The sequence below is a fragment of the Anas platyrhynchos genome, chromosome 11, assembly GCF_047663525.1.
Source record: "Anas platyrhynchos isolate ZD024472 breed Pekin duck chromosome 11, IASCAAS_PekinDuck_T2T, whole genome shotgun sequence".
Classification (NCBI taxonomy): domain Eukaryota; kingdom Metazoa; phylum Chordata; class Aves; order Anseriformes; family Anatidae; genus Anas; species Anas platyrhynchos.
In genome coordinates, this window is record NC_092597.1 from 21,918,554 (window position 1) to 21,946,174 (window position 27,621).

Here is a 27,621-nt window from a genome sequence, read left to right on the forward strand (position 1 = left end):
TATGTATAAAATGAATATTAAAGTTAAAACTCCCTGAATATGATAATGAGATTAATAAAAGTACATAGTAAACATATGTGGTTATAGTACTCAGCTGTTCACCCAAATCATGCTAAATGCCACCCCAAGAAGGGAACAGATAAGGTTAGGATATAAAAGAGTTAGTGTAAAGAAAAAAAAAAAGATGGAAAAAAGTTGGGAGGAGAAAAAGAAAAGCTGGGGGGCGGAGGAGAAGGATTTGGAAACCTAGAAGAGGCAGTCAACGGGCTGTGCTCTTTCTCCTTCACCAAGAGAGGGACACCTTGGTAAACTCTGCACCTTTCAGCAAGGAGTAATACCTGGGATAGCATTTTGCTTGCACTGTTATCGTATATTAGCACTATTATATTTATCAGCAGCAATTCTGAAACTGTTCTGTCACTTTATTAAATATGATCAACTTTGTGAAACTGTGTCTCAGTGAAAGCCCTTGGCAGGGCTCTGAAACAGATAAATGTTGGCCTCTGGTAAATCCCCTTCAACGTGTCTCTGTATCGGCAAGGCCAAGCCTCCACCACGAAGCTACAGGACTCATCTCCAGCCTGGCAGCCGCGCTCTGGGCACAGTGGTGTGGTGGCAGCACTGACGAAGCCATCCAGATAACGTGGCTGAGAGACGGGGACTTCAGCTGCTTCACCTCAAGAATCCAATATTTCCTAAATAAATAAATTAATTAATTAAAAACAAGCAGCATGAGCCTGTGTAGATGTGCCCAGAGAGCGGAGGGAGCCCTCAGCAGCCCCTTCTACCCCGCGGGGACCCGGTGAGGACGGAGCCCCCTCACGGCATGGCGGAGGGCGCCGAAGCCCCGCGGGGCGCCGCCCGCGCCCTCACCGCGGCCTCCGGGGGCCGGTGGCGGAGGAGGCGCCGCCGCGCTGCTGCTGCCCCGCTCCTTTTCCTTCCTTCCTTCCTCCCTCCGCCTCCCGAGCCGCACAGCGAGGCGGGCGGCCGGCCGGAGGAGGAGAAGAAGGAGGAGGAGGAGGAGGAGAAGAGCCCCGGCAGGACGCAGGAGGTACGGCCGCCCCCGGCCCCCCGCCGCCCCGCACGCACCTGCCCCCGCCGCCGGGGCCGCGCTGAGGGGAAGGCGGCGAGGGGCTGGGAGAGGTGGAGGGGGGGCGCTGAGCACGCTGAGGGGGGCAGCTGGAGAGAAATAAAAGCGAAATAAAAGTTGGGAGCGAAGTTTTGGGGCGAGGGGGGGCGGCTTCTCCTCAGCAAGCGGCGGGCGGGAGGCTCTGCCCCGGGAAGGAGGGAGCCCGGCCGGGGCCGTGAGGGGCGGCTCGGCTCGGGGTGGCCGCGGGGGCTCCGCCGGGGCCGGGGAAAAGCCCCTCGGTGCTCTCGGCCCCTCCGTGTGGCCGCTAGGAAGAGGGGAGACCCGAAGGGAAACTGGGTGTGATTGCCGCTCCTGCTTCCTGCTGAGCTTTACACCCGGGTAGGGCGCAGGGTGGCTGGCTCTCGGTGCCTGCTTTGTGAAGGGGGCAGCAGCGATTTCACAGAATCACAGAATTTGCCGCTTTCCGCAGATTTTTCGTGTCGCCGAAAGGCCCTCAGCAGGTGACAGGTCTGAGCCACGCTCTGCTCCTCACCGGGCAGCCGCTGCTGCTTCCTGGGGAGCCTTCGCCCAGCCCTTTTGGGGGCACCCCGCTGGTGCTATCCGCCTCTTCAGACCCCATTGCCTTGTCCACCACAGCTCCGGGCCCTAAATGAGCTCTTCAGAAACATCAAAGTTTGTGGAGATTGCTTGTGGGTTGGGAAGTGATGCCAGGCACGGCTGGGTGTGCTGGGGCAGCACCTGAAAGCTGGCAGTAAGGGAGGCTCAGGAGAGATGCTGGGAGTACACGAGGCGGGATGTAAACCTGCACCCAGATCTGTTCTTCACCATCTCCCTCCTGAATGGGATTCTGCAGAGCCCGTAGGACTCAAGTAGTGCTGTTTTTCCAGTCACTCTCTCTCCCTAAATCAAATTAAGACCTGGTGTTTGCACGTGTTGCAGTTGAGTGCGTCTTGCTTGAGGTAACAGCACCACAGGGACGCTTTTAGTGTATACACAAAGATCCCAAAATAGGGAAATACAGGAGCCTGCACAGGGGCTGTGTGACACTAAGGCACTTAGAGCTGAAGCATTCACTAGTTAAAGGGAACTCACTATCACAGTTTCAGGAAAAATATAAGTTTTTTCCTTTCACTATGTACAAGGAAAGTTCCACCCCACGCAGTAATCCGGGTAGAGACTTAAAAATTGGGTGCGGGATGATTTTTCTCAAAGCTCTTCAGACATGGTGTGCCCCAGTAGTGCAGCAAGGAAACGCTTCAAAAACCAGCATCTGCTAAAAAGAGTTATTCTGTTGTTTTGTTGGTTTGTTTTTTTTTTTTTTTTGCATGGGGAAGTGTTTGTTCTGATGTAGCTGCTCAGCACGTTGATGGTGAGGGTGTCGGGAAGGCAGGGGCTCGGTGCTGCCAGCATCACATCCCCTTCGTTTTCAGAGGGAGCGACCAGGACAGCTTTTGGGAGGCACAGCAGCCTCCCCGACACCCCCACGTGTCTGCTGTGGTCTGTGGCAAGGATGGACGGACAGATGGACGGACGGACGCACTGGTGCTTGGCTGCTTGGCCATCTGTGGCCGCTTAGAGCTGCGGCCGTGCTGCCGCGAAGGAGGTGTTGGGCCGTGGGGGGGTGTGAAAGCGCTTGCCTGTAGCCTGCTCCACGCCTCTCAGTCCATGTCGTTATTTGCTCTGTGGCACCCAAATCATTTTTCCCGTCTCTGAAAAACACCCCAGAGCCAAACCGCAGGCTGTGGCTTCGCCCGCTGCCCAGCTTGCAGGATGTGCACGGCGCTCGGGCTGCGAGTTTTGGTTCCTGCTGCCGGCACCACGAAGTAGGGGTCATCAGAAGCTCAGTTTTGCTCTAAGTGCGCCTAAAACTCAAGTCTTTGCCTGGAAACAGTTGATGTAGCGTTCAGTCATTTTTAACGGTGTTGGCTCGCTGTTAAAACGCTGTGTGATGAGGGAGGAGCAGGCAGCAGCTTCCTGGGGAGTGGGGACGGATCCACGTGTCCCTGTGCGTCCCCTGGTCCTGATCCCAGCACAGGATGCCACCTCTGCTCACGGGGCAATGCGCCTGGGTCTTGCTTGCTGAAGCACGAGGTGGGCTGTGTGCTTTGCCACATTGGATCAAAACTTCAGCATCACATGCCGAGCATGAGAAAATCTAATCAGGATCAAAGGTAAAGGGCACTGAGTTACATCTGAGAGGCATTCACGGGCTGAAACTGAAAGCAGAAGGTGGAGGAGCGCTGGCGTTGGCTGGGCACATGCTGCAAACTCACCTGTAGTGGTGGAAGAGAGAAAACGTGCAGGTGTGCAGATTTGAAGAAGTCAGAGCCCTGGGAGACTGAGCTGTACAGTCTTCTTCCGAGCTCTTGTACAGCAGCAGCCAACCTCCGAGAGCTTGTAGGGGCTTAGTTTGCCTCCCTGGACATGTTTGAAGAAGCCTGCTGCTCCGAGAGCACTGGACTTCTCTAGGACTGGGCAGAGAGGAAAGAAGCTGGTGTGCTTCTCTTAGCTCTGTTTATTCTATAGAGAATGGGCTCAGAAACCACGTCACTATTTTTCAGTTTCTCACGGTGGAGTTGCACAAGAGCCACAGTCTTCTTTGCGGATGGGAAAGGTTTTGAGGTTGCATTTAGGATTTTTCCAGCTGCGTTTCGTCGTTTCAATGCTCTGCCTTTACACTAGCTTGTGGAGAGTCTGAAACTGCAGCTGTGACCCAGGCCCACCCCCGCCACCCTCCACCCAAAGACTCACCAAAGAGTCAGCTTTGGTGGAGAAAAATTGGGAACATTTATCTTTTCTATAGTGCAGACTTTGTTAGTCTCCTCTGTTAATTCACGTTGTGTTCTTTGAACAAAGCCATGATGGAAATAATTGTATTTATATTTGCATAGGCTGATGGGTGCTTTTCTGCAAAGTAGCATTCAGACGGGAATAAGCATCTTGCACTTTCTCTACTAGAATGATTAATTTGTTTTGCCGTTTATTTTTAAACAGGGTAGATTATGGCTCTTCAAGATGGTGCTCACTAGCAGTCGCTCCGTTCCTGCACTTAATTGACAGAGATCACTCAGCTAGGACAACACTACTCAGTTTCGAGTGCTGCAGAAAGTTTGCCTGTGCAATCTTCACAACTACGACCCAGAATGTACTGGTGTGTGGGAACTGAGGAATCCGCTGTTTCCAGAGAGAGCAACATGGACACACAGAATGGTAAATAGGACGATTTCTTTTCTTTCCTGTTCAAATTGGGAGCGGAAGGTTTTAAGGGAACTCGCTAGACAGCTGCCACTGAGTTTCAATGAAATCTGAATATATGAAAGATCTTTGAGTGCTTTGAGCCTTAATTTTAGAAAATCTACAGTACAGAACAAGGAGTTTTACTTGCAAGGGGAATGACGTTGGACTGTTCAGGTGATAAGAATAGCATTTCTGTGAAGACCAATTTTCTCCCAAAGCCTACGGAATTAGTCAATACATGTATCATGTCTCAGCAGTTCCTAAATATGTTTTACAAGATCTGTGCTTTTTCAGCATGCGAATGCAAATATGTTCCCAGCCACTGATGCAGTGTGTATTCAGGGTATGAAAGCTGCTAAAATCAGAGCACAGTTTCTCAGGCTGAGCAGATACTAGCCTGCTCCACTTTTGCTCTCAGCTTTGGTTCAGTAACTTACAGTAATGTATTGGTGGGATGGATTAGGAGGTCTGCATTTAGACAACATAATAAATCCATAGGTGGAAATTTCTCTTTAGGAAGGGACGTATGCTTCAGGTTGTTTCCTGTTAATTAGTTTTTTGTTGATTTTTTTTTTTGAACAGCCGTATTATTTTTGGCAGTTTCTTAATGCAGAACCCTTCAGTTCCTAGGCAGTGCTGTACTTCTCTGAGCCAAAACCCAGTTATGTTTCTGCATCAAGAAATAGCCTTCTGCTTATTGTATAACGGTATTCCCCCCGTGCAACAAACAGTTCATTAGGAGGCGGCATCTGCGTTTTAAGTGTGGGATGAAGGTGTGTTTGACGCTTCGTAGTGAGTAAGCAGGCTTCAGTAGAAGCTAATGTTTTTGCAGCCTTATTTTGGATTTTATCAGCAACTATGAAGCAAAACCTGGTACTTTATTCAGAGGCTGCCTTGTCTTGTCTAAAGACGTTTCTCACCAGCGTCACAGGGAGCTCTGGGAACTCTTTCCACTCTCCGTATGTATTCTGCTTATTCTGTGCTACTGATTTTATTTGGTTTTGCTTTCATTATTTAGCATTGTATCTCTCTATAATAACTGTAAGCATTTGGTTTTTGAATATCTTTAAACTAGTTGAATTCTATCCTATGAGTTTCTCTCTGGAAGAAATTAACTCCATTTGAATACTAAGCTATGTGAAGCATTCTTAATGAGAAGTATTTTAGTCTGTGCTAAGTGTTAAGAATTGCTAAATTTTTGTTCTGCAATAGTGATTTGACAAGTTTTTCTTGCTTTTTAAAGATACAGCAAATAAGCAAGTCAGTTTGAGTGAATAATGAATTGAGAAGAGGAAAGGGTATAAATTATTTTCTACATTGTGAACATGATTTTTATTCTGAGAAATTTCTTACATGTTTTTTATGTAAATATATTCAGTTAAACTGCCTAACTGGAGGCATACGAATCTTACTGGTATAACTCTGCTATCCTTACATGCCTGGACTGTTTTATTTGATAAACAGTTTTTGGAAGACTGGCCAAGTGACCCTAGGAAAGCTTAAGACCTGGTGCTGCCCTGGCGGATTAGTTCTTTATGAGCATACTGTACATGTTTAAACTCTTTTTTTTTTTTCTGGACTGAGTCCTGCCAAGAATAATTGTTATTAGCTAGCTGGTCCACTCCCTAAGTTAGCTGGTCCTCTTTCTGCATTTGGATCCTGTTACACAACTCGAATGCAGGAATGCAGTGACTCATTCAGCCTCCACATTTGAATCTATTGTTTACATGCATCAATTCACAGCCTGGATGCAGCCTCCTGCTCCCATTCAGTGGGACCTGCAGGGCAGTGACACCGCAGACAGTTCCTGCGGCGCTGGGGACCCCCTGAGCACCCCAAAAGCTTGGAGCCTGCTTTCAGGCAGGAAGGATGGGCGTAGGGTGCAAGGGCTTTCACAAGGTACAGCGGTGCCTGGAAGGCTTTAGGGCTTTTTTTTCCTGACAGCTATTCATTTGGCCAGATCTTCACAGGGAGAATGCACCCACAGCGTCACTAATACAAGTCAGCAAGTGTAGCATAGGAGAACGTGGGCTCACCTCACTGCATCTGCTCGTGTCTCCGCTGCTGCTTCACTTGGCTGCGGCAGGAATCTTGCCGGTGTCCCAGCAGGATGCCCGCTTCCCCCGAGAGCGAGCGAGAGCCATGTTTCACCACCGGACCCCGTGCAGCCTCCGGGGATGCCGCGGGGCTTGGCTGGTCACTGCCAGCAGAGCAGGGAGGGTTTGTCACCGGAGTGCAGAATGATGCTCCCCTTCGGGTGCTGTCAGCACCTCCCTCGCCTCTTCAGACCTAGCTTCCCCTCTCCTAGATTGGTTCATGTTATCCTAATTAAAAGAAAAAAAGGTAGAGCGGAGGTACGGGGGCGGCTGCAGTATCTCGTGAAGCAGTGTGTTTTTTTTTAAACTGGGTTAAAGAGCTCTGCATAATATAATGGAGGTGACATAATGTGGTTCTTGTAGGAAATACAATGGAAGCCCAAAGATATCACCACATGAATGTCTAGAACATAATAGAGATTCATCTCCTTTCTACAGGCTGTTTGTTTTCTCTGAATCGTACAGAATTTTACAGCTAGCATTTAATTCTCAGATGAGTTTCTAGGAGACAGCTCAGCAAAGACATAGAAAAGCAATCATCGTCCTCTGAAATGTAAGAATAGTTTTGTTAGAGAGCTTATCTCTCTCTTACCGAGAATTTTATTCAAAGTCCCAGAGCGTTCGTGTGCCCTTTGTGTGTGTCTCTGAGCTGGAATTGGATTATCTTCCCAACACACCAGAGGGTGTCTCTTCTCTCCTGCTAAATCTAGAGATGAATGTTGAAAAGGTGTGCTGCGTTATAGTGTATGTAATGTTACATAATGAGGAGCAACCATGCCGGTGAGGGTTGCTTGAAATTTTATGGCGTTCACGACTTCTTTTGAGGGAAGCATGCACATGCAATATGCCTGGAAAAGGGACACGGATGTTAAAATGAGGCAAGTAGCCGGAATATACTGACCCGTGCTGGAATTTGGGGCAGACCAGCTGCGTGTCAGAGGGGCCGTGGTGACCCTGCAGCTCCTGGGGCTTCGTGTTTTTTATCCGGGCGACCCACGATGGCAGTGACCTTTGCAACCCGGCCGTGGCTCAGCACTGACTCAGAGGGAGAGCTGCTGCCACCTCCTGAATCACAGGCAAGCCTCCAGCCCGAGGAGAGGAGCTGAGCTGGAGGAGCTAACGGGCCGTTTTATCAGAGGCACCGGGCGGGAGCTGGTGCAATTCTGGACGGAAAGTTTCACAAGCGATGGAAGCGATGGGCAAACGGGGCTGAGGCCTTCGTGGTGAGGAGGCCACGGGGCTGGAGGTGGAGGGCTGGAAACCTCCACAGCTTTTTTGTTTGGTTCATGCTGAAGAACCTGAGCCTCCCAGGCCATCAGTCTGGCTTCACGTGAAACCCACGTAAGCAGAACAAGGCTCCAGGGAGATCCTGGCTTCTCTGTAGCACTCCAAGTAGCCAGGGCCCACCCTGTGCATGGCCTCCAGATGAGATCTCTGCTGTCATTCCTTCATAGTTCGCCCTGCTGGTTTTGGTGCCTTCCACATGAAGGGCAGGAACTTGCGTTTGGTGGTGCGAATATCTTTGCTTATAATTTTTTTTCCCAGCTGAATAGAGGAAGAAGCCAAAACTGGTGCGTACAGCACCCCTGGTATCACTTTGTTCCTTGTGAAAGTCCCATGTGAAGCTTTGCATCTCTACAGCCCTGTGCACAGGGCTACAGCCAGCGGCTGCATCTCACCTTAGCCCCATATGAGGCGTGTTGTGCTGTTTGAGAAGGAAAAAGGTACTTGCACTCTCTGCCCTGTTTTTTTCCATCCTCACAGTGGAGGTAGTGGCATCGCCTGAGCCTGCTACAATGGTGTGGCAGAGTGGAGGGCAGGAGAGCATCTGGGAAGCGACCTGAGCGCGCTTGAGGCCTGCAAAGCGTGCTGCTTGCTTGAAGTTCTGTGCAACGAGCCCTGTAGGCTTTCTGTTTTTCTTCCTACTTGTTAAGCTGCAAGTTAATTTGAGACTAAAAAGTGAATTGAAAGTATTCCTACAAGCAAAATGTAAAAAAAAAAAGGCAGCGTGGGAGGACACAAAAAATAGAGCAGGTATTGTATGTGAGTCTCAGCAATGCCCTGCAGAAGGAGAAGTAGGAAGTGCTAGGCAGGAATAGGAAGTACACTAGTACAGCGGTAATAGGCTTGTATTTTTAAACATATTTAAATACACACTTCATACAGAAGTGGTGAAATCTCACATGGGGCCAACTGCTAATGCGGAAGGCCAGCAGAACATGCCTGTGGTGAGCCTGCTCTGCTCTGCAGGCTGTAGCCCAGCCGCGTTGCACCATCCCGCTGAGCCCAGCCAGGGTTTCCCAAAAGGGCAGTGAACGCGGGGACACGTGCAGTTAGGTGCCTCGTTTGAGATGCTCTGAACTGTTTTTTCAGAGTCTGGGTGCTAAATGCTGTCCTTCAGAACGTACCCTGGGAGATGCCTCTCTTTGTGAATCGGAGGCGTCTGAAAGAGCTGCTTGCATTGGAAAATGGATTCTTGTGCCAGTGGGGAGTTTGGCTTGGGGGTGCTGTGCCCTTCTGGAGTCACGGGATGTAAAGGAGCACTTAGGTCTCAGTGGTGGTAAGAGCAGCTTTTCCTGGTGGATGCCACAGAAGCAGGTCTGCTCTTGAACTTGAGGGCAGAGCTGCTGGGAGAGGCAGCAGTGCGGTACGGACCCCACTGGGCAGAGTCCAGCCTGAAAGGTAGGGATGTACAGGCAGTAGTGGAACACCAGTCCCTGTCTGAGCTTTATATGGCATTACCTGTTCCTACACAGCTTTATTTTCCACCTTTTTATCCAGCTTAGGATGTGTCGGTACACTGAGATGTAACTTAAGACAGCTCTGTCAAGATGCCTGGAAAAAAAACAAAGATGAGCCGATAAGGGAAGTAAAGAAAAGCCTTGGCACTTAGAACCTGCACACGGGGAGCCCTTAACTACCTGACTAATTATAAAGCAGGTGAGGTTGGCACTGTGGTCGTAGGCAGAACTGTTACCCTCCGTTGCAGTGGGGAAAAAGCAATTGATAGAGTTCACACTGACTCGGTCTTTACCAGGCCTGTAATTGATTTACTGTTTTGCCGGTGATGTTACAGGCAATTTTATACTTGCATTAAAGAAAGTGCTATGAATTTATTTTTTTTTCATCCTCTTCAAAGCCTTTGGGAGCCTTATGTAAGACCCATTAAAGTCTCTGCACTGGCGTAACAGGCTCTGGATCCGATCTTCAGGGATCCTTAGAGCATCAGGTCTGCGGTTTGTTTGTTTTTCATTTCTCTGATCAATAAAGGAGCTGCCAGGGCTGCGCTTGGCAGCAGGCAGCTAGCTGGGAGGAAATGTTTGCATTGTAGATGAGGGTGTCGGGGGATGGATTTAATGCCATTCAGCTCCCAGTCTGCCACATAGGTGAATTATGGCCCTTAATAGGTTCTGTCTTGGATTTTACGTCAAGTTAGGCTGATATTTAATTCCTTTCCTTAATCAGCCTGTGCTCCTTAGTGGGTCAGCATTGCTTCTTTGCATATACATAACCACAGCAGCAGCCCGCTTATCTAGGCTACCGATAGCTTCATGATAAAAATGTGCATGCTTTGAATTTGAGCATTACTTCAGCTTAAAGGGAGGCCCTACAAAAGAAGTCTAGGTTTTAGGAAAAGCCTTCACGCTTCAGAAAACCCTCCTGCAGTCAGACGGGATGTGTGGGTTGAAGTTTCTGGTAAACAAACAAACAAAACAAACAGAAAGGAGCACTTTGAGAAATAACAGACTGCCCTTAAAACGTGCACAGCTGTGTGACAGGCAGGCAAACTGGGAGGCTGATCCTGAAACTGAAATGGAGTCAGCAAGGACATGTCCGACCGTGGTAAAATGTGACAGCTGAAAAGAAAAGATTCCTATAGAACAACAGCAGTGTTGATGGAGTAAGATCTTACAGGTTATGCTGCAGGTTGTGCCTCTTGCCATGGCAATCACCACCTTGGGCATGTTGGAAGAGAGGGTGGAGACCCGTGACGTCTTGTTGGTGATGCACTTTTTGCATCCCTGCATCCCAAAAAGTGCATCACCTGCTGGTGAAGGTGGTGACCCCTTCCCAGGCTGAGCTGTCCTGGTGCTGGTGGTGGGATGTAGGGCTCAGGACCCCAGGGAAGGGCTGGGGGTCTGATGCAGAGTGGTGTGGGTTCTTCCTTCTGCAGCCCACCATCTCCTGGAGGAGCAGGACAGCAGGTCTGCAGTGATTTGGGGAAATTCTCAGCCACAGAGACGAGCCTCGCGTTGCCTCACTGTGTGGAGGAGAGGAAAGGAGTCAATCTGCCACAGGAAGGGAGGAAGAGGGTGAAGGGTGAAAGAGCAGGGACCTGGGAAGATGGGAGCTGGACAGCGACCAAAATTCCCTACTAATAGTCACTAAGTGGCCTGCAAGCACGAAGATTGGTATTTCAGACAGTGCTGCAGAGAGAGCCTCGTCCCAGGCTGCCCACAGCTCCTTTTCTGCACGGCACTGAAGATCGTGGAAAAATAACGAACCGAAGCAGTGATTCAAACAAGAAGTCTGGATAAATTTAGCTCAAATATTCTTGGTATGTTTGTGGTTGCTGTGGAAATTACATCACTGCTTGTTTTAATGATCAGAATATCGCTTGGAAAACTGGCCTGGCTGCCCGAGAAGAGCTCAGAACGAGACCTTTGAAAAGCTTCAGAGTTGCTTCACCTGGATTTAGTTGGTTTGGGGTTGTTTGTTTTATTCCCTTGTTGGGCAGGGAGTATTTTGACTACAGGTTATTGCTGCTTAATTGAAAAGCCACAAGGTTTAGAGCTGATACGCTCTGCAGTGTGATTATCTACTTCACATTAAAATTCTGTCTGGGGAGTAAGATTCAAAAGGAGTGCTGGTAATTGCTGAAGACAAGACCTCCTTCAGAATCTGCCTGCATGTCTTTCTGTCTTGCACATCAAAGAGCCTTTGAAAAAGCTTTTATTTTTGCATCAAACAGGAACATATTTTTTTTAACACTAATGGACAGGATCCCTTTTCAGATCTCAAATGTAGCTTGGAAAACAAAAATGTCTGGCTCCTGAAGTTGGCTTGTAATCACGGTCACAGCTCTCCGATGTGTTGCACCTAGGCCTTTTCACACAATAACGGGGTATGAATAAAAGCTATTAAAGTTTTGTTGGATGGATTGGGCAAGGTTTTCACATACACTGGATCTGGGCTCCTCATCTGTTGGTAGGATGGAAACATGCCTTGCCTGGTTTTGCCCTCTTCACCTTGGAGCAACCATCTAACAATGCTGCAAGCTGCAGTGGGTTCACAGCACGTACCTTCAGTTGAACACAGCATCCTCCCAGACAAAATCCATGTCTTTCTTCCACTGAAATGGATGTTGACATTCTCGGACATCAGGAAACGAAAGGGAAATATTTCCCCTCTCAAATACAGGCACTTCTGCCTCTTACAGGTTTTGTCACCAGATACGGAAGGTGGTGGGGTTTTTTTGGTAGCCCGTTACATTTATGGCAGCACATCATCACGCAGCCTGATTCAGGACCTGCACTGCCTTGGCCAGCAGCAGAGGCCTTTTCAACGAAACTTTCTCTTCTGTTCCAGACACAGCTGCTAAAGTAATCTTCCCTACTCGATATTTTCTCCTGGAAACTTCTGAGGATCTGCTCCTGCTGCATAGATGCTGGTGGAAGCACTCACAGCGAGTTCAGTAGAAGCTGGAGCAGAGCCTCGCTTTCTCAACTTTTCTTTTATTTTCCAGAGTATTGCTCTTTGGTTTGATAAAGGACACCCTCCCTTTCTACCAACTTTCTTCAAAGTAGTCTTTGTTATACCTGTTAGCACCTGATAGCTGTGTTAACTTTAGAGCAGGTATAAAGTAGGAATGCAGGCTGTAGGACTGGAGGGTTGTGTGGGTCAGTGTCCTGCTGTCACCCTCCTAAACCTTGTTCAAAGCATCTTCTAAATGAGTTGACGGGTCTGTCCTTTCTGCTTTTTCTAGAGGACTGTTCTGAAGCCTCATTCCTCCAACACTTTAAACTTTCTTCTAATTGGCAAGTGAAATGTGTTTGTACCCTGTACATAAATAGCTCTTCTTCCCTGGTGTCTCCCTCTGGATGTATTTATAGACAATGCTCGCATCCCTGTCCAGCCTTCATTTTTCCATGTGCAACAAACCAAGCTCTTTTCATCTCTAATCTTGTAATTAGACTGTCCATTTCTTAATTCATCTTCTTCAGCTCTCCAGATTGTCATAGCCCTCCTTGAATGTGATAAACTGGAGTCACGCACGGTATTTTTACTTATCTTTTTCATGTTTCTTCCCCTTTTTTTCCTCCTTTCCGGCCAGTCTTTCCAAAACCTTCATGCATTCAGGTTCTATAAGAGACCTGCAGTGCTTTCTTGGGGAAAGGAGGAAGGACTCTGGCAACCGTGCAGGCTACAACATCTGCCCAAGACCCCTGACATATGATGGGGCTCAAAGCACTTGCTTCTCCCTTAATCTGGCTTTAAATGTACGTCTAAGGAGGACGAAGCATACGGGGGCTGGCTGTGACTTGCTGCTTCCCCAGTGTGTGTAAGTGCCGACTTACTTTTTAGAAGAATATTGAGCAAATGGTCGGTCTGAAAGAAAGAGAACAATGATGCATGGGAATTTTTCCATTCTGATGAAAGCTTGAACATTAGGGAAATGGGAAAGTTTCAAAATAAACCCAACTTAGCCGTGAAATTCTATTTTGTGAAGTTTCAAATGGAAATCCAAGCCTGGTTTGGTTTCATGGGTGTAATATTTGGTTCAGTTGGACAGGAATGGCCTCATTAGAGACACCTTTCATGATTTAATAATCCTCTTTCTAGCCATGCCTGGAAACGGACACGAAGAAAACCCAAAAGCATGGTCGTACTTCTGCATGCTTAATGTATATCCCAATTTACATTTTGGAAAGCAAGAGTGGCATAGCTGGCCTTGCATGTGAAAGCATATTTCTGAATGATTCAAGCTGTAGGATTGGAACCAAATCACTGAAGCCAAAAGATGAAAATAGAAACTTTCACTTAGAGCTGAGTCATTTGTATTTTCAATACCACAGCCGTGGCTTTGGCCATTTGGAGCTCGCTTGCTTTCCTCAGGCTCTCTCCCTTAAGAGTGGAACAACACGGTGACATTTCTGTCACTGTGTCACTAATCCCTGTGGTCTTTGCTGATCCTTTGCACCCCGAAGATGTAAGGGAAGGATGTGGGGGTCTCCTTTCACTGCAGGACCCAACCTGTGCCTGGTCCTTGCAGGAGGTTGGCCTCTACCTCATTCCTCCCCTGCCTAGAAGCAATATTAGAAATAACTAATTCATTTGAACTTCTTGGGCAAAACAAGTCATTTGCAGAGTCTGTGAGGCATGTGCACAAATGCAGGAGCCTGCTCGGGCCTGGCAGAGCTTTTTGACCCCGTCTCAGTGCTGTGACAGGCAGAGGCTTCATTATCAGTGTTAGTGTCCACCAAACCTGCCAACTCTGTGTTGTCAGTATTTGAGGCTTTTCTGCCCTCTCCTCCCCTCGTTATCCTGGGTGATGGAAAAATGACTGTATAGATGTAGAGCTAAAGCTTTCTGAGCTGTCTGGTTTTTGTAGTTTAGTTCTGGAGCCCTGAAAAAGGCAGGAGTCCAGAGCATTTTTCTGTCCAGGACTTAATTTTTTCCTCTCAGGTTTGCATTAGCAAATGTTTTTTTTCCTTGCAGGTTAAGAGTGGTTCTAAATAGGAAATTTCCAGTGGCTCTGGTGGTAATTGGTCACTTTGCATTGCTGTACCTAAAATTGTCAGCACGTCCTTTCCAAAATCCTGTGCGCTTGCTGGCAAACGTTTATTGCAGCTCAGCAGTTGGCATTCATTGTACTGGCATGTAAACAATTTTAAAAGAATACTGGATTATGCAATAATGATGAAAAAGATCCCTTCAGTACTTAATTGTTGTATTCGAAGCGTTTTTCTATGCTTTGAGTCTGGCCTTTTATAGGGTTATTAGCTTACTTTTGGGGCAGTGAGCATCGGTTGTGAGCTCTGTCGTGGAGGCAGGTTATATTTGTACTAAATATATCAATTTTTCCACTCGCTTGGCAGGCAGATGGTAGTGTAAAGCCATGCCAGTAATTAGCTTAAATAATGGATGTTTGGGTGAAATCAAACCACATAAAACAGGCAGAAAAAGTGCGCGTGGAGGGTTCTCTCATTGTCCTGAGAAATTGGCACGTCTTACTCATTAAGAAGAGATGTTAATTAGGGTTGGAAGGACATGGCCCAGCTCTGCCGTGGCCCCTGCACAGGGATGCTGGATTTTCCAGATAAACCCTCTTGCCACCCCGCAGTCCAATTCCCCGTAACTCTCTCTCCTTGTCTCCTCACAGGGACTTTTATAAGTGCTCCACCACTTTTTAATCCTGCTGGCTTCATCCAATACCAGAATGGATTGGGCCATATGTATTTTTCCTAGATCTGAAAATAAGACAAAACAGATCCCAGGCTTTTTGCTGCGGGACCTTCCCTTGGGTGGTTCTGGGCCAGCTCCTGGCTATGGGGCCAGGTGGGCAGGCGGGGAACAGCCCCCTCCTGGGGCCAGATCTTGGTCCATGACTGTCTTTTAAGTGAGGAATGAATGGAACCTGCTAACATATATGAAAAAAAAAAAAAAAAAAAAGGTTATTTTGAATTATTAGAGAAGGAACACAACAGATATCTTTGTTTCATGAGACATTTTGACTGACTGGGACTGATTTAAAAATATATATATATTATTGTATCAAATGGAGGTTTGTTTTTTCTTCCTGCCTTGGGATGGGAATATTTTCACTATTATTCAGAAATTTCCCTAGGATTAACAACATTTTCATCCCCAATCTCATTGGAAAGCACAATGTAGGACAGATCCATCATCCCTTGAAATCGCTGGAGGCTTCCTGTTGGCTGTGGTTCCCTTTGTTAATCTGGAGTTTTTCAGGGCGATGGGAGATAGATGAGGCTGTTACAGAGCCTCTAGTTCCGAGCCTCAGAAATAATAGGGCTTTCCATGAATGTTGCAGAGCAGCCTGCCAAAGCTTTGGTAGAGCAGCATTAAAAAACATCCAGCAACTCTTGGGAGTTTTGAAGAGTTCGGGAGGGGTGACTTTAAATATTCAGGGCGCTTTAGACCTCAGCTCTGGGGCAGAGCTCAGAAGTCAAAATGGCCAAAGATTAAGCTGGTGGAGGTTAGCTGGAGCCATCTGGTGCTGTTGAGGAATTAATGTCTGAGCTCAGCCCGGAAAGGCAGCCTCCCTGCCCACCCCCATCCCCAGATCCTCTCTGAACCAGAGGCTTGGATTTCACCGTAATGGGACATGGGGATGAAAATAACTGTCAAGGCTAAAATGCAGTAGTTAATTCAGACGAAGCAGCCGCCAGCCAGCCAGTGGCCACTGTGAGAGCTGCTTGTGCTGAAGCAGAGGTGGATGGCTCACGGTCCAAGGAATTAATAGCTAAACTGAGCATCGCCGAATGGGAGGCTGTGCTACAGCCATCATCTTGATTTGCTTCTCTCTCTGGAAACACCTGCACAAATTATGACAAGGTCAGTAGCAGTTTTAAAGTCTTATTATTGTTGTAAATCTGTTGTGGAGTAAGTTAGCTTCCTGCCCTGTTTTATCCTGTGTTAAACATCTCATTTATACCTTTCCCTAATAAACAACAATATCCTAGTCAGTTCCCCAAGCACCTACCTTATCAAAGGGACTAATGCAGCACTTAAAATTTCTGAGAGGCTGTATGTTAAAGACAGGGATGCAGTGATTTGAGACATAAAGATAATAATCTGTATAACGTGTTGTTCTGGTACGCAGCTCTTTGCTGATTCACAGCATTGACCTGCAGCCCCTCACCTTTTTATTGATAATGGCACAATGTCAGTTTAGAAATTTTATCTTTTTTTCACTTGCTCTAATAACACGGCCTAAGACTGGGTGTAACTGCATATCTCTCTGACATTCTCCTGGTACCCCTTATTATTAATTAGACCTATTTTCATTTTGCTTCTCTCAGCTGGGACTGTGCAGTCTGTTGCATTTTTAAATTGATGCTGCTGTAACCTCTGAATGGCAATAAAATAACACAGTTTTTGTTGTTGTTGTTTTTTTTGTTTTTATTGATAACCACTGTGTCCATTGGAATATTTTTTAAATGAAAATTAGTCTTGCCTTTAGCTTTTATTAAAAGCTGTTGCTGCAAAGCCAAACTTAAAAAATCACTTCCAAAGTATTAAACACTGGAAATATTTCCCACTCCTGATTTCAAAGGTAGTTTGTTTGGTGCAGGCTGTTAAGTGCTGGGAGGAATAGGTGAAGGATATGTATTTAATGTCGGCAAATGCCCCCATTTTCCCTTTACAAACAGCACTTGGTTTGCTTACAGTCCTTAGCAGAAAGCCAGCAAAGCAGCTGTGGATCATTGGAGAAACTAAACAAAGAAGATGCAGGAATAGGGAGTAAATCCCATGGCCTTATTTGCATGGAAAGTCAAATATGTTAGAGAATGACCCCACACCATTCCTCCTCAGTCCAAATAGGCTTCGTTTATCTGCTTTTCCCCAAACCAGGGGAAATCACAGTGAGTGTGTAAGAGCTTCTGGAGTTTCTTGTAGCCCTTTATTACAGGAGTACCCAAGAAGTGTATTGTAACAGAATATCACAACTTGCTATGCCGCATGCATTGTCAAATATTAATGTAGACCCTACTGAGCAAAGTGCAGAAGCTGGTTCCTGAGTCTGTGTAATCCAAGAATTAAAAGCACTTTAGGACATCCAGGTATAAACAATCAGCACATGGTGGGATATAGTCTGAAAACAGTTTCAGTATCATTCAGTTTCACTTACTGCTCTCCTAACAGTGTTGCTCGAGGCTGTATGGATTTGAGGAGACCCTATTATGACAGCCACAAAGAGTTCAGGTAAAAAAAAACATGAGATTTGTAGGGTTAAAGATAGAGGCAGAATTTCTTTGGACTTCAGCCCGGATTTTTTACTAAAAATAGCTGATGCATATATTGGCAAAATTTTATTCCCAGCCTACATGACTGCAGTACTGATGGTAGTTCAGCCATGCATCTTTTAGAAATAAACCAGCCTTTATTCAGTAGAATTTACTTCTCTTTCTTTTTCCTACTGGCGAGTATAAACTAAGCTCATAACATATGCTGCTTCTTATCTTCCATTTGTATACCAGAAGTCAGTAGATCATTTCTAAAGTCACCAGAAAGCCCTCTGTGAACTGGGTAGTTTGCTCCACGCCACACTTAGCTTTGTGATGGGTGGCTTGGTGTTTTCTGGGAACCCAAGAGCGGGTGGCCCACCTTGTCTCACCGAACGCTTGAAATCTCAACTTCGCTTTGACAGAATCGTGTGGGTACAGCTGCTGGTTGGGGGCAAGCTTTTTTATCACACAGTGACTCATCGGTTTTGCTCTTTTCAGGCTTAAAATTAGTTCAACTGTAAGATCTTTTTTTGGTAAAGATCTTTGACATCTTTTTTTCCCAGGTCTTCTTAGGCGAGAGGTCAATTTACTCTGCAGAATACAAACACAGAAGGAAGTTTTGATGACAGCTACATGAGAAACTTGAATAACGAGCAGCACTGTCTTTCTGCCAAGAATGTTTAAATTCAAATATATCAGTTTCAAACAGTAGAATTGCCCAGATTACTTACATTCAATGAGGCTTTTATTGACTTCTACGTGATGGATGTTCAAACGTAGCCTCACTATGTTTGTTTTTATCAGATCGATAGAAAAATCTTATTTGCCTAAGACAAGTCTAAAATTTCATTTAGGGACTAAAATTACTATCTTGAGGACTTTGCCAGGTAACTCTGGGAGCATATAGGCTCCGTGAAGCCAGGCATTTGCGACCTTCCAGTGCCAGAGTGTCCAGAAGTCCGTGATGGGTGAGGCCAGCCCATGTTCTCCTACCGGTGGTGATGTTAGCCGTGGTTATAGCTCAACCATTACACTGGAAAGGATTTAAGAAGTTTTGCGGGGGCCAAAAGTGCATGAGGAAGCATGACACATCAGTCAAACACATTCGTGAAGTAGTCACTGGGTGAAACACAGAAGCTGTCTTGGGGTTGGGGTCTGTCTTGCTGAGTTCCTCCTTCTTCCCTCGGTTGCAGTAGAACTGTTGGCTCGTTTCTTCAGCTTCCTTGTGGTGGCCCTGGTGATACACACTTGCTCACGAATTACTTAGTGATGGGCACATCTGAAAGAGGGGGTCAAAACGAGGAAAAGCGAGCTCGAGATGTGGTTAATTTTGGGTTGGAAGGTCTGTGTTGCAGCTAGAGAAATCATGGTCCTTGTGTGTGCTGGCCCAGTGGATTTGCTCATCTCAACTGCACAGCAGGGCTGTTCCAGCAGGAGGGGTGGGAAAGGCTTCCCCAAAAAGATATCTGGTGAGCAGGGTGTGGAGGTTCTTGGAGGCCTGCCTAGTAGGTGAGAAAGTGACACTGGGGTCTCCCGGGCCCTAAATGAATCTCTGACCACGAGACACTTGTACCTCCACCTTCCCCAGCCATGGTTTACACAGAGGGATGGCCCTGCTCAGTGCTTTGGTGGAAAGGATGTGCCTGTGCACTAGGAATTGGCTCTAGCTCTGGATCTTGAGTGATAGCCCCCCAAATTAGGATCGAGGCTGAAAGGAAATAAAACCGGTCCCTTCTTTCAGCATTTATTTATAGGAACTTGCTTCAAATCTCTGTGTTCTGTCAGCCCCGATCTGCAGGGCTTCCTGCTCAGCTCTCCAGCTGGTTTGGATCTCCGACGCGAGGCATTCTTTCCTCCAAGGGGAATTCCAGAGCTTCTCTCTAGGTTCGGGATTTCATCACAGGGCACCGAGCACGGGGGAGGCTGCGTGTTGCAGTCACTGCAGTGTTCGCTCCCATCTGCGCTAGGCCAGTACTGAACCGGTTACATTGGAGAATTATTTTGCTTTAAAGTTCTCTTTTCCATCCCCCTAGGAATCATTTGCATTTCCTACCTGTGGTGTCTATGAAAAAGAGGATTAAAACAAGCAATATTCTTAGAGGTCCATTATAGGTGGCTGGTCTGCACTGAAATACCAGAGCAAATGCTGGATTTTTTATTATTTTTTTCCATGTACCCCCTCAAACTACAGAATTATGAGGCATCTGTCTGTATTACATGAACTCTGAGATGCTGTTAATTGTGCTGTAACTTAATATCACATTCATCTGCCTTCGTTTCTGTTGTTTGTCCTTCACACGTTCTGCATCATCTGAGAAAGGTTATTGATGCGGGCACGTTTTTAATGGCACAAATCTCTGGAGCTGTCTCCAGTGTCTGAGTGATTCGAGCTTCATTTAAATAATTGATGAGAAGCGTTAGGCAGAATGTATGGATGATTTCAGACTGCATTATTCAAAGATATTTACTGACGGTTATAGATTGGTCCAAATTTACTTCTTTCTCCAGACTGCATTAAACTAGCCCCTGAATTACATGTGTGTCTATTTAATATATAGATAGATATTATTAAAAAAAAATAATAATCCTTGTTTACTTGTGAAAACCTTTGGGCTTTAAGGACTTTAACCAATTGCAAATAAGCAATTTTTTTCCCTGTTTTCCTGTAGCCAGGGGCCAAGCGTGGCAGGTTGCAGCAGAGCCTATGTATCCGTGTCTGTGTGAGCTTTTTTCACACCTTCCTTTGGAAACCACCTCTGGGAACAACTGGGGAACTTGTTGTCCCTTTCACTTTCATGTCCCTGCTGGAAAGTACTTTATTATCACTTTCCTATATCAGAAAATTTAGCGTTGACATTTTTTCCTCTTTTTTATTCAATTGTATGCAGTAAATATTTTGCTGTTAATAACTCACCACTTTGTGTTGCCAGGGTACCTTGATGTTGCAGCTGTACTTGAGTAATAAAGAGGGACTTCTTCCTGACACCTGTTTTCTATTTTTGCTGCAGGAACTGTGGACATGGGTGGCAAGCAGTCCACAGTCGGCGAAGTCTCCATAATTCAGACACCCGTTACAGAAAGCATTCAGGCTGCTTACAAAGCTGGAGACACCACTAAAGCCCAAGAGTTGATTAAATTGTCATGTGAGGAGACGGCACTGCAAGTGGAAAAGGTAGGATTAGATTACTCCTCTTTCTCAAATGTTTTTGGGAAAGAAACCCTTAAATGCTGAGCTGCTGTCTTCCACTGCTCCTCGTGCAGACAATCTGTTCAGTTATGTGTGTCACACTGGTGCTACAGGGTCCCAGACATGTCTGGTTGCGTGGGGCACTTCAGGAATGTGCTCAGGGACAGTATTTGTCCTTGAAAACAATGCTCAGAAAGATGAGACAGACCACAGGGAAAAGTGTACATGGGAACCGCATCAAGGGCTGGAACCACAGGGGAGAAATCCTGTCGACACTGAAGTGGATGGTAAAACCCCTGCTGGCTTTACTGGGGTCAGTGTTGCACGCCAGACTGCCAGTTTGTTGGGGTATGTGTGGGTGTGTAGGCCTTGTCAGATGCATAGTCCTGGGCTCTTCTGCCTGCTCTCCAAACACAAGCCAGCTCAGATTCAGGAGCTGTGTTGCCACCTGAGAATGGCACTGACCTCCAGCTACCTGCGCTGCAGGTTGTACGCATCACTTGATCTAAAAGTGTGCACAGCACCTTAGGTTTTTGGACTAGTGGTGGAGTGCAGGCACAACCCCTGAAATATTAACGAGGGCTGAAAGCTGCTTTAGTGTGGAACTCAGACCTGTGTTCAGTAAGTACACACAAAACAGAAAACCTTAAAATCTCATGGCAGACTGATGTAACGTAGCTCCTGGTAGCTTAGGAGGATGGTGACTGAAGAGATTTATCTGCCAAAAGCTGAAACATGTACAAACACTATGTTTAAAGTTCTGATTGTGCTGAAGTTTTGCTCCATCTCCAGTAATCAGCAAAACTTGTATTAAAAGTAGAAACACTGTGCAAGATTCTTAGCTGATACAGACACGTTATACTAATTGTGCTCCTGGCCCTGTCTTCATTAACTGTGTGTGCAGTACTCTTCACAGTATACATCTGCCTGAAGGTGAAGGTCTGTGACAGTGTTTTAGAATTCATGTATGTTTTTAGATGAGAGAACACGTCACAATCTCTGTTGAATCAGCCAAAATTACATCTTTTTTTTTCTTCTCCAAACACCACATTAGTCTCTTTCGTCCTAACCTCCTGGCCTGAGCCTTTGTACCATCCAGAAGATCCCCACTGAGTAAATGCAGCCTGTGTAGAGCCAGAACAGGTCTGGGTAATGTCACAGAGCAAAGGACACACCACAGCTGGCAGATGCATCAGCTTAGAGAGCAGTTACTTGGGTGGTCCCTGACTCTCTCCTCTCGAGGCTGTGCAAGGAGGGGTGCTGATGCTGCGGTCTCAAAAAGAGAGAAATGCATCTTTCCCCCTCAAAAAGAAGCAGTTTATAGACCTAGCAAAAAAAAAAACTTATTTCCCTGTCATTCCAAAGATGGTTGAGGGCCCACTGGGAAGATGTTGCTGCGTGTGTTTGCAGCTGTACCTTTGTGCCAGCTTCTGTACTATTGTGTCTTCAGAGCCTTTGTTCTGAGCCAGCTCGTAGGACAGGCTTACCTTGGTGTGTTGGGAGAGTACCGGAGCATGAAGTCCAGTCAGCCGCCTACAAAACATGAAATACTGCACCTCTTGGCAGAGCACAAAAATGCTGTTTCTGTTGGTCTGTGAAAAATTGTTTTACGGTCACCGTTCAGTGCCTTGGGCACTTCTGCAGTAAAGTCATACAAAAAACTATTAAGCAAAACCAGCAAATTAATCTAATTACTTAATATATCAACAGTGATTATAATGGCTACTAGTGTTTATGATGTTCTCAGGTAACCACTGTGACAGTTTGTAAGAATCACACAGAATCACAGAATCTCTAGGTTGGAAGAGACCTCAAGATCATCGAGTCCAACCTCTGACCTAACACTAACAGTCCCCACTAAACCATATCCCTAAGTTCTACATCTAAACGTCTTTTGAAGACTTCCAGGGATGGTGACTCAACCACCTCCCTGGGCAGCCTGTTCCAATGTCTAACAACCCTTTCAGTAAAGAAATTCTTCCTAACATCTAACCTAAAACTCCCCTGGCGCAACTTTAGCCCATTCCCCCTCGTCCTGTCACCAGGCACATGGGAGAACAGGCCAACCCCCATCTCGCTAGAGCCTCCTTTAATATACTTATACAGAGTGATAAGGTCACCCCTGAGCCTCCTTTTCTCTAGGCTGAACAAGCCCAGCTCCTTCAGCCGCTCCTCATAGGACTTGCTCTCCAGGCCCCTCACCAGCTTCGTCGCCCTTCTCTGGACCCGCTCAAGCACCTCGATGTCCTTCTTGTAGCGAGGGGCCCAGAACTGAACACAGTACTCGAGGTGCGGCCTCACCAGAGCCGAGTACAGGGGGACGATCACCTCCCTAGCCCTGCTGGTCACAGTGTTTCTGATACAAGCCAGGATGCCGTTGGCCTTCTTGGCCACCTGAGCACACTGCTGGCTCATATTCAGCCGACTGTCCACCATCACTCCCAGGTCCTTCTCTGCCTGGCAGCTCTCCAGCCATTCCTCTCCCAGCCTGTAGCTCTTCTTGGGGTTATTGCGCCCCAGGTGCAGGACCCGGCACTTGGCCTTGTTAAACTTCATACAGTTGACCTCAGCCCATCGGTGCAGCCTATCCAGATCCTCCTGCAGAGCCTTCCTACCCTCAAGCAGATCGACACACGCACCTAGCTTGGTGTCATCTGCAAACTTACTGAGGGTGCACTCAATGCCCTCATCCAGATCATTGATGAAGATGTTAAAGAGGACCGAAGCGTTTGCTTCAGCAGAAATAAATACATTACTCTAGAAATGCTGTCTTTCTTTGTTTGCTCCCTTTACACAGAGGCAAAGAAAAATCAGAGAGTTTATTTTGCTGTGTTTTCTTCACCAGTGTCAGCTTTTAGGTATTGCAGCAGCATATGGAGATCTGCATGCGGTGAGGTATTTACTGAAGGAAGCATTAGTGGTGTTACCTACAGAACCTAATGATGACAATGCTGCTGTGGTGGCTGCATATTTTGGACATAAGGATGTTGTGAAAGAGCTGCTGGATTCCCTGCATGGTAAGCCTATCGAGTTGCCTCTACATTTCATCAGGCTTTTCAGTAGCTGTTTGGTATAGCTTCAAGCAGGCTTTTTTGTGTTATTTGTTTATTTTTTCCCTTAAAAGGGGAGGGAACTCAATCATGGGAAAATGCACGGAGGGATCTAATCTCCTCTGTGTTTTAAGAAAAATTCCCCCATGGGAGGAAAAATACATGAATAAAAATATTCCATGTTTGCAGTTCAGAAGCAGAGGAAGATGCCATTTAGACAATTCATTCCCATCAGCCCTCACAACTGGATAATGTCCCAGATCCCACAGAGAAATCAGGGGATTTTCAGGAAGCAGCATCATTGCACTCTGCTGATTCTGCAGACACAGTTTTGCTGGGAGTAAGAGTGCAACATGACTGCCTGGCGAGTAACAGCTTGGGTGCACAGCTGGCAGCATGTTCTGTGCTCTCCTGTTTGCATTTCCATTTGACTTGCAGGGGAATTCCTTACCTTGAATTATCATTATATTGTATTTACATTTTATTTTTAAGCTTTACTTTTAAACTTTCAAGTTTGAGGGATGTGATTAAACCTAGTATCTCCTTCAGCCAGAAAGGAGGCTGACAAGTCTGTGTGTATAATCCAGTAGCAAAGTTAAATTATATTAATATAATAATAGTCTCAGTAATAAAAAGTGAATTAAGTATTTTCTAGAAACTTAAATCAGTTTCAGACTGACCAAATTCCCTTAAGCCTTTGCTTTAGGGGATTGTGTTTATAGGTGCTCTGTAAAAACTGCAACATCCAGACGTTTTTATGCAGGACTTTCCACTGGTTTCACTGTGAAATTACATATACACCATTCACAGGGCTTGGGAATAAATTGCGTGTGTATCCTGTGCCGGGAGCACTTCCTTGGCTAACGCAGCGCAGTGATTCTCCCTGGCTCGGTGTGAACTTGTGTTACAGCTGTGGCCCAGCTCGGGTGTTTGGATCCAATGTAAATTGAATCAAGTCCCTTGTCTCTGGATGCACAGCGTTGGGCAACCCTTGCAACCTCTGCCTGGGATTAGATATTTGACTTCTCTACTGGCACCCCAGTAGACATCCTGGAAACCTTCCACTGTTGCCAGTTTATGTGTGATTAAATCAGGGCCAGCCAAAAAAGTTTGCCCATTAGCTGGGTAGGTAACAACCAGTTAAACAAAGCAGGTAGCGCTCTGCTCAGATCTAAAGTCTGTGCCTCACCCACCTAGGGCTGTTCTCTAACACTTAAACTCTTACAGTGCAGTCTGCTTCCTTGTCATCAAGGGCTTCATCTTATACCCTTTCCATATCTACTATTTATGGATGAGTCTTGCACATCACAGTCCAGTGGCATCAACTGTTGAACACCCTATCTTTCCGGTAGATCCCAGGACTTGCCAACAACTCCTGAACTGGATGCTGGCCATCGCCTGCCAGCAGGGACACTTGGACATAGTGAAACTCCTCATTCGTGCATACAGTGCTGACCCAGAGAGCTGCGCTGTCAGGAGGAATGAATTTCCAGTTCTTATACGGTTGCCCCTCTACGCTGCTATAAAGGCAGGTATGTATTTGCATGCTTTGAAGCCTTGTCCTTGTTCTGCAGTGTCTTTCAAAGAATGGGCTGAGTTGTTCCATTCTGGGAATGTGTTAGTGTGGGCTGGCTTCCTGGGATTGTTCTGGATTTCCAGTGAGATAAATTAAGACAGAATTGGCTCTGAATCTTTTGTCTTAGCCAAATTTTAGTCAAGGCCTTCCTAAGTTAGGTTACTGTAAATGCTGAGAGGCTGAACTTTCCTCTTTAATTTCAAACTCCTAGGGAAAAGGCCCTCCAAAAATAGAAACCTTGCAAGTAAAAGCATTATTGTTATGGACACTATGGTACACAGCTTGATTTAGGCTAAATAATTTACACTTCAAAGCACAGCTGTGTGTATTGTTTAATAAGCTGTGTGTATTGTTTAATAAGCTGGGGCGAGGGGAGGGAAACAGAGAAAAAGAAGTAGAGTTTGGGCCAGTGCTTTTACAGAGTGTCTTTGCTGTCTCGGTTTGACTAAACTGAATCCTACCACTGGAAGAAACAGTTTTTACATGGTTCAGTTCCCTTTTTGCACACCCCCATGATTTTTTTCAGAAGTGGTTATTTCCCAGGATTTCTGTTCAGGTCCTTGTTGATTCACTTACATGAGAAGAAGAGAACAGACAATCTGCCTTTTCTCTAAAGGGAATGAAGATGTAGCTGTGTTCTTATTACGGAATGGAGCTTTCTTTTGTTCCTACATCCTGATGGACAGTCCTGAATCCAGCAAACACCTTCTGAGGAAGTATTTCATTGAGACAAGTCCTTTACCAGGCAGTGCTCCAACAAAAACAGTAAGTAGCCATTTATCTGTCTGAAGAAATGTTCTTTGAAAGGAACATCACTTTAATAATTTATATTTGTCTGCGTACCATGTGGCTGGTGATTCTTCTCAGCTAAGATCCTCGTGGTTCTCTACCCATTTAGAGAACAAGCTGTGAAAGTGCTTTCATGCCAGTGCTGAATTGCAAGGTGTAAAACATGAGGCCTTTAAATAGTGTCATTGTGCAAGGTGCTGTGCGTGATACCTTCCACTTGGCCATTTTAACATCAGCATGTGAATCAGGCTTACGCTGTGGAAAGGAATCTTTGGCTTTTGCTCAAAATCTTAGAGAGAAATAAGCACAAACATGGGCTTCCTCTATGACCCCTGGCAAATCACTTCATTTAGGCTCCTGTAGTACATCCTGGGTGTGGGGTAACACCACAAGCCCTGTGCTAGCCAAGAGAGTCAGCATGGCACAGAGCTGAGCACATAAACCTTCCTCCTCCCCTGGGTCTGTTAGCTCAGATACAGCACATACAAATGGGCTCATGTGGCTTTTGGCTAACTGGAGCACAGGTAGAGCAAGCTCACATCTGTTCAATAAATGTTCCTCCTAGCCTCAAATCCTCATCAGCAAAAGATGTCTGGTAACCTTTACTGTCACACTCAGTAAGGACATCTCTGTCTTTCTGGAGCAGCATGGTGAGTGTCATGTGTGATCAGTCCATATCAGTTTAACTGCACTTGTCCCACCAAAAGCAATTAAAGCCTTTTTACGTTGACAAGAGCTTGTTCACTACTTAGTCATTAGCAGCATTTTGACAATTTTGTTAATCTGTTTGCATTTATTTCTCCCACTGTGAAATGTGGAGATTTAAGTTCCTTGTATCTCACAGCTGTTGGAAAGCTTAATACGTGGTAATGATCCACAGACAAGTGGCATTGTTTTCATGTGAGGCTTTACTACATTTCATGGCTATCCTGTATCTTTGTGGAACAAGGATATTCTCTTAATCTCTATTCAAGTCTCCTTTATTCAGAACTGATAAATGTCTCACAGCACGTGCTGTTACTACTTTGTAGGGCAGCATGTAGTAGTTTGTATTATTTGTACAGCTATTCAGCAATTTAGTTATTAGGCATCTTTCATTTTTCCCTTCAGAGTATAGATTAACTGAGGTTAAATAGGAGCATCAGAGCCCTGAATTTTCAACAGTTACAGTTTTCATTGGGTCATAAAAATTGTGTGGTAAAAAATGTTAAGGTAAAATTTTCGATCCAGGCTCTGACTGCATGAATCCCGTTGCCAGTTGAATATCTGTTTGCTCAGCTTGTAACATTGTGGGGTGTTGATTCTTCTTTGGTGTTAAGTAAAAATAAGCAGAGAGGGTTTCAGAGCATTCTGAGCTTCTCCATTCTCTGTTTTCCTGCCAACATCCTGTCTCACTGGATTCCAGACAACATTGCGAATGGTAGGAGCTGCAGTCCACATATGTGAGCTTGACTTCATTAGGTTCAATCATAAGATTGAGAGCCGTTCGTTTTTTCATTGAAAGGTGAACAAAAGGAAGCTAAAATGTTCCTGAATAACAGTTGATAAAACTCCATGCCTGTTTATAAGGGGAAAAAAATCCAACTAACTAGATAATTCAGCTTGAATAAACTTTGGAATAAG

At 46.0% G+C, this 27,621-nt stretch overlaps 1 protein-coding gene across 3 annotated transcripts in view; it reads left to right on the top strand.

The window, feature by feature from the left end:
• Positions 1-910: 910 nt before the first annotated feature.
• Positions 911-27,621, top strand: part of LRRK1 (leucine rich repeat kinase 1) — a 76,502-nt gene continuing 49,791 nt past the window's right edge. Inside the window, exons 1-6 of one of the 3 annotated variants that reach the window (XM_038184842.2) lie at positions 911-1,051; positions 4,085-4,300; positions 20,405-20,568; positions 23,429-23,600; positions 24,986-25,165; positions 25,826-25,974. In XM_038184842.2, coding sequence (XP_038040770.2) covers positions 4,234-4,300; positions 20,405-20,568; positions 23,429-23,600; positions 24,986-25,165; positions 25,826-25,974 — 732 coding nt within the window. In that variant the 5' untranslated portion in view covers positions 911-1,051; positions 4,085-4,233. Of the gene's footprint in view, positions 1,052-4,084; positions 4,301-5,157; positions 5,287-15,889; positions 16,003-20,404; positions 20,569-23,428; positions 23,601-24,985; positions 25,166-25,825; positions 25,975-27,621 lie in introns of those variants that run through there. The other 2 variants (XM_038184844.2, XM_038184845.2) reach the window with 2 other exon arrangements.